General features: G+C 36.2%; 1 protein-coding gene across 1 annotated transcript; it reads right to left on the bottom strand.

Moving 5' to 3' along the window:
* Positions 1–1,902: 1,902 nt before the first annotated feature.
* On the bottom strand, positions 1,903–4,444 carry LOC117107488 (E3 ubiquitin-protein ligase RNF213-like). The gene is made up of 5 exons (XM_033249186.1): positions 4,075–4,444; positions 3,735–3,867; positions 2,657–2,991; positions 2,275–2,447; positions 1,903–2,151 (listed from the first exon to the last, which is right to left on the bottom strand). Exons 1-5 carry the CDS (start codon positions 4,442–4,444, stop codon positions 1,903–1,905), a joined length of 1,260 nt encoding a protein of 419 aa, XP_033105077.1.
* Positions 4,445–4,821: the final 377 nt, after the last annotated feature.

Genomic DNA, 4,821 nt, shown 5'->3' with positions numbered 1-4,821 from the left:
GACTAAAGTTGGGTTGTCAAAACTGCAAATTAAGATCGCCCAAGATAAAAGGCTTTCCTGGAAGCAAGTTCATAACATCAAGAAAGTCATCAAATTCACTCAAATATTTTCATAATAGTTATCATGTCCATTCAACCTTCTCTGCTTTCTAAAAATTTCAAAGAACTTTATACCTACTTGTAGTACTTTTTCCCAGCTTTCTTATTGACTTCATTCAGGATTTTCACTAAGCCCGTGATAGAGGTATTCAACTTCAAGTCAGCTGTTTTTTTCAGTGTCTAGAAATATAAATCCATAATTATACTAATATATTTATACTAGACATTTTAAAATAATATTAGAGATTATAATCTTTATTTTGGACACAGTAAAATATTGATTTATGAAGCACTGGTACAGCCCTTTTTTTCACGGCCTTATATTTTAGTGAATTTGCAACTTGAGATATTTTGCATCCTTTTATTTTCGCGATTTTACGATTTCCAGTCGTTTTTTTAACATGATGCAGAAACCTATCATTAGGTTCTTTAAGCCTATATTATAGCTAGAACTCCCCATTTTGGGTGAGGTATTCCCAATATTATTAGCAATCTTCTACCGTCCCAATTTTTAGGCTAGCTACATTATCAGCCTATAGGCCTCTACTCATAGAGATTTTAAGCTACTCCAGGTTGCCAGCTACATGAGCGGCATGATAGGCCAATATTCGTAAAAAGGTGTAATAGTGAATTATCAACTAATGGGAAATACAGTATTCGTATTGTAGAAGAAATACAATGCTGTGATGTTTCTATTTATGGTAGGCGTAGGCTTAGCTAGGAAAATAGACCACCACTGGTACAAGGCCTACTCTGTCTGGCTGTGTGAAGTGTGATGTGGAGCATGACGTACTGGCCTAGCCAAGATAACTTAACATTTTCAGAATAAGAATATGATGTTAATCTTATATATAATACTGTATTTAACTTTGTAAATGTGATTGAATGAGTGAAAAATAATACACAAGGAAGCAAGACCGTTTCCATGAAATCTTTATAGAAGGAATATCAGTTTTATACAAGCAGGCCTGTATATGTTGAAGTTCAAAGTACATACCAGCCAGAGGAGCCTGCATTTAGGTGAAACAATATCAGCAAATTCTTCATTTTGCAAGCAGACATGCTCAAAGAACAGCTTCATCACAGTAATCCTCGACCACAAACATCTAGAGAGATTGGCAATTCATGATAATTGTCATTGATATTATTACAGGTCATTTCAGATCATAAATATATAACAGTAAAACAACACAGAAAAAAATATACTAACAATATGTGTTTGTAAAACAGAACACAGGGTTTTATTTTCTCATTGCCAAATGAGAATTGATATTGAAATTATAAAAAATTTATGAAATAAAAAATACATGAAAAAAAAAAAAATCATAAAGAAAACTATTAAATTTAAAAAAGAAAATCATGGAAACCAACTCGACATCCGTGAGACTCAGACTTGGTGAATTGGGTATAATTCCTGACATAATTAAAGTTAAAACACGATTGCGTGCCTTTCAATACTTGGTGTATGTATTATATTTTCTTATCTGAGATTTAATCAGTGAACCTTTCAGTTTTTGGGTACAAGAGATTATTGTTACCTGCACTCCTCTAGGATTCTCTGGCTGTTTGGTCCAAAAATGTCTTTTTTTTTCTTATACAATGCTATCATACTTTGGACTACAGGACACAGTGTGTTGATCTTGTGCAGCCAGTTTCTTTGTCCTTCTTGTGACCTGAAATCTTTTCCCTCATTGCCATCACTTTCTCCCAGTATATATCTGAGACTTGTGACATCAACAGTCTTTACAATGTTTAACAAAAGAAACAAGCAATTAGTTACCTACATCTTCAAAAAAATTCCAGTTCAATATAGAAATAACACATTGGTTACTGGTCTTACCATTTCTTTTGTATCTAATCCTCCTTCATCTGGTTTTGGTTTTTTATTCAAGACATTTTGGCAGATACTACCAAGTTGTGAGAGATGTTCAAACCTTGCTTGAAATCTGTTGAATGCTAAATGTATAGCAGCAACAGAGTTCACACTGTCAACTTGACCTCCCAGCTCTCGTACAATTGAATAAGATGCATTTATTATATGGTCACAGATCAACTGTTGAAACAACAAAAATATTAGATTTGTTTAAATATATACTCTATCAAGGATATCATAGGGTTCCAGATCAACTATTTTTGGAGAGAAGACCCTCCGCTGGTCAATAAATAATTTATCTACCTTGTGCTGATCTTCTTGGGAGATCTTGCAAGTCATCCTGACGAAATCTGAACAGTAGAGTTGGACAACCTTCTGAACTCCACCAATAGTGATGGCTGTCTGGAGTTTCCTTCCAACTTCAGATTCCTGAACATTCTTCAAAAACTGCTGATCTGGCGTTGCCTCTGCTTCAACTTCCAAAAGAAAAAAACATTACAAATTCATAAGTAAAAAATATTTATCATTGAATATTAAAGTTTCTGTGCAAATTGCTGATTTGAATAATGCTTATATAAAATGACTGACTTGGGGGAAGAAATATTCCTCGTTTTCACATAACTATTAAAATGACAATAAAACACCAGCGGTATTAAAACTATATATTTCATAAAATCCGGCTAACCTTTGGCTTCTGAGGCAAATTTCCAAATATCATCCAATTTTGCCTTTATAATCCATGAGAATGGAAAGAGAGCCTTGAATGACTTGCCACCATATCCTTTCTGTTGAAGCTGCACCTCAGACCTTTGGACTTTCTCCACAGGAGACAAACACATGTCATAATTGATGTTAATCAGATCTACAGATGAAAAGATGCTCAGCCAAAGTTTGTGCAGCCAAGCGTTGTCAGCTTCTTGCCTATTAAGGAGACTAAGATTGTTGCTGATGTCACAGGTGGCGATCACTTCAGCCAGGAATGGGGCTACAGTTGCTGTTAAGCGTTGCCAACAGGCTTGTCTGTGTAAATAAAAAGATGTTATTTTCATAAAAATAAATACTTAAAAATAATACTTCTGCAACCGCTGCCACAAACTTAGTAGGGGGCCACCGTGCGCAAACCTTGCAAGGCTCTGCTTTGCTGCAATAGCAACACAATCAAGTTTGGGCCCCCACAAGTCGAGCACAACCACTTGCGCGCAGACATAACGATAGAAGACCCTTCGACAACAAACGTCGAATAGGGAATGAGGACAATTGTTAGGGAGACGGGTTGTACGTGGCGGCCTGGGTGGGACTGTTCAATTTTATTAAGAAGGGGTGTTCTGTTTTGGGAACAATGGCAATTAGTCGGTTCACCCAGGTAAGTATTCACGATATAGACTAATACTTCTGCAACCTCCTCCACGCACTGTGAGTATTGCTCATACAGCAGTGCATTCCACACAAACCAATACATTCAACATTACAAAATAAAGTTAGCACAGTGAGAACAGTTGGCTGTGGTTTGTTTGGGTTTAGTTTCTCGACCTGGAGGTCAAGATTTAAATCCCTTGAGCGTCCTTGAGTAAGTAACTTTATCTTCATTCCCCCTCTCCACCTAGAGTATGAATGGATACATGAATGGTTGCCTGCTCCTACACTGATTACAGCAGCAACACCTAACCATATGGACCCCATGACCTTAAAAAGAAGTGCTTTGAATCTTCAAAGAAAGTTGCTATAGCAACATATATCTATTTAGATAAGTAATGTAAACTCACCTAAATGTTCCACTTTCTTGAACCTCTTTAATGTCAAGTGCCTCTCGTGTCAACCATTGAGATGCCTCATGTGCTCTGCTCTCTTTCTCTTTCACAAGCTTGATTATAGGACGCTTCAACAAACGTAAAAATTCTTCAGAGAGAAAAAAATAGTATTATTCTGCAATTACTAATATGCCCAACAATATATATATCACATAATAATAATAATTATTATTCTCCTTTGCTATAAAAGCACCACCATGATAAGTAGTGCCGATCAAGTCTACAAATAAGATATCCATTTTTCCCTTTGATGCCATAGGACAAAATACAACCAAATTCAAGTAATAAGATATACCTCGGTGAGGAGAATCTCTCTTCAACAGATTTACCAGTAGACGAACCCTCTCAGTTGAACGATGTCTCTGATTGGTTGGGTCACTAATTCTTGCAGTTGCTGGATGAATACTGTCCAAGAGAACTGCTGTGAAATCAACTACAGTGTTATCTTCAATGCTCTCCATCTTCACTGCAACATGTTCTTTGCATACATCTTCTTGGTCCATGTCTTCTGTGGAATCTTGATCATCAGAATCATGCTCTATGCTTTCTGCATCTTCATAATTATCCTCCATACTCTTACTTTCATCATCAGAATCACCTTCTATGCCTCCTTCATCATCAAAATATTGTTCCATGCTTCCTTCATCATGAGAATCACGTTCCATTTTGTCTTCATCGTCTGATTTACTGAGTTCTGAAATCAGAAATTTGTTGGTCTGATGTATTTATGTCAGGTTTTTTTACTTGTACATCAGTGTAAGAGAAAAATGAAATTTGTAAAACCCTCCAGGAGTGTAACAATTTTTTTTCTTATAGACTTTACAAAGTTTTAACCTAGGAATTATATATCATTAAATGTCAAGCTTAGGTGAAGTCCTACTGGGCACCATGGAAGAACAGTACATGTAACAAACACTGGAATATCTTCTTGGTTACCTTTCTTCGAGACCGTAAACAAATCACTCATCATTCGACCCATCAGCTCATATACATCTGGTCGGTTCTCTTTCGGAGGTTGAAGGTCATCAATGTGTGCTGAAGC

The sequence above is a fragment of the Anneissia japonica genome, unplaced genomic scaffold (genome assembly GCF_011630105.1).
Source record: "Anneissia japonica isolate Jap-2015-1 unplaced genomic scaffold, ASM1163010v1 scaffold284800_len683186_cov164, whole genome shotgun sequence".
NCBI lineage: Eukaryota > Metazoa > Echinodermata > Crinoidea > Comatulida > Comatulidae > Anneissia > Anneissia japonica.
This window is presented reverse-complemented; position numbering and strand designations above follow the sequence as displayed.

Excerpts from the sequence above, each read along its gene's own strand:
- LOC117107488 (XM_033249186.1), bottom strand. The coding sequence starts at position 4,444 with ATGGAACGTGATTCTCATGATGAAGGAAGCATGGAACAATATTTTGAT. Across the intron at positions 3,868-4,074 it reads GAGAGATTCTCCTCACCGAG|AATTTTTACGTTTGTTGAAG; the intron begins GTATATCTTATT and ends TTCTCTCTGAAG. Across the intron at positions 2,992-3,734 it reads CAAGAAAGTGGAACATTTAG|ACAAGCCTGTTGGCAACGCT; the intron begins GTGAGTTTACAT and ends TTATTTACACAG.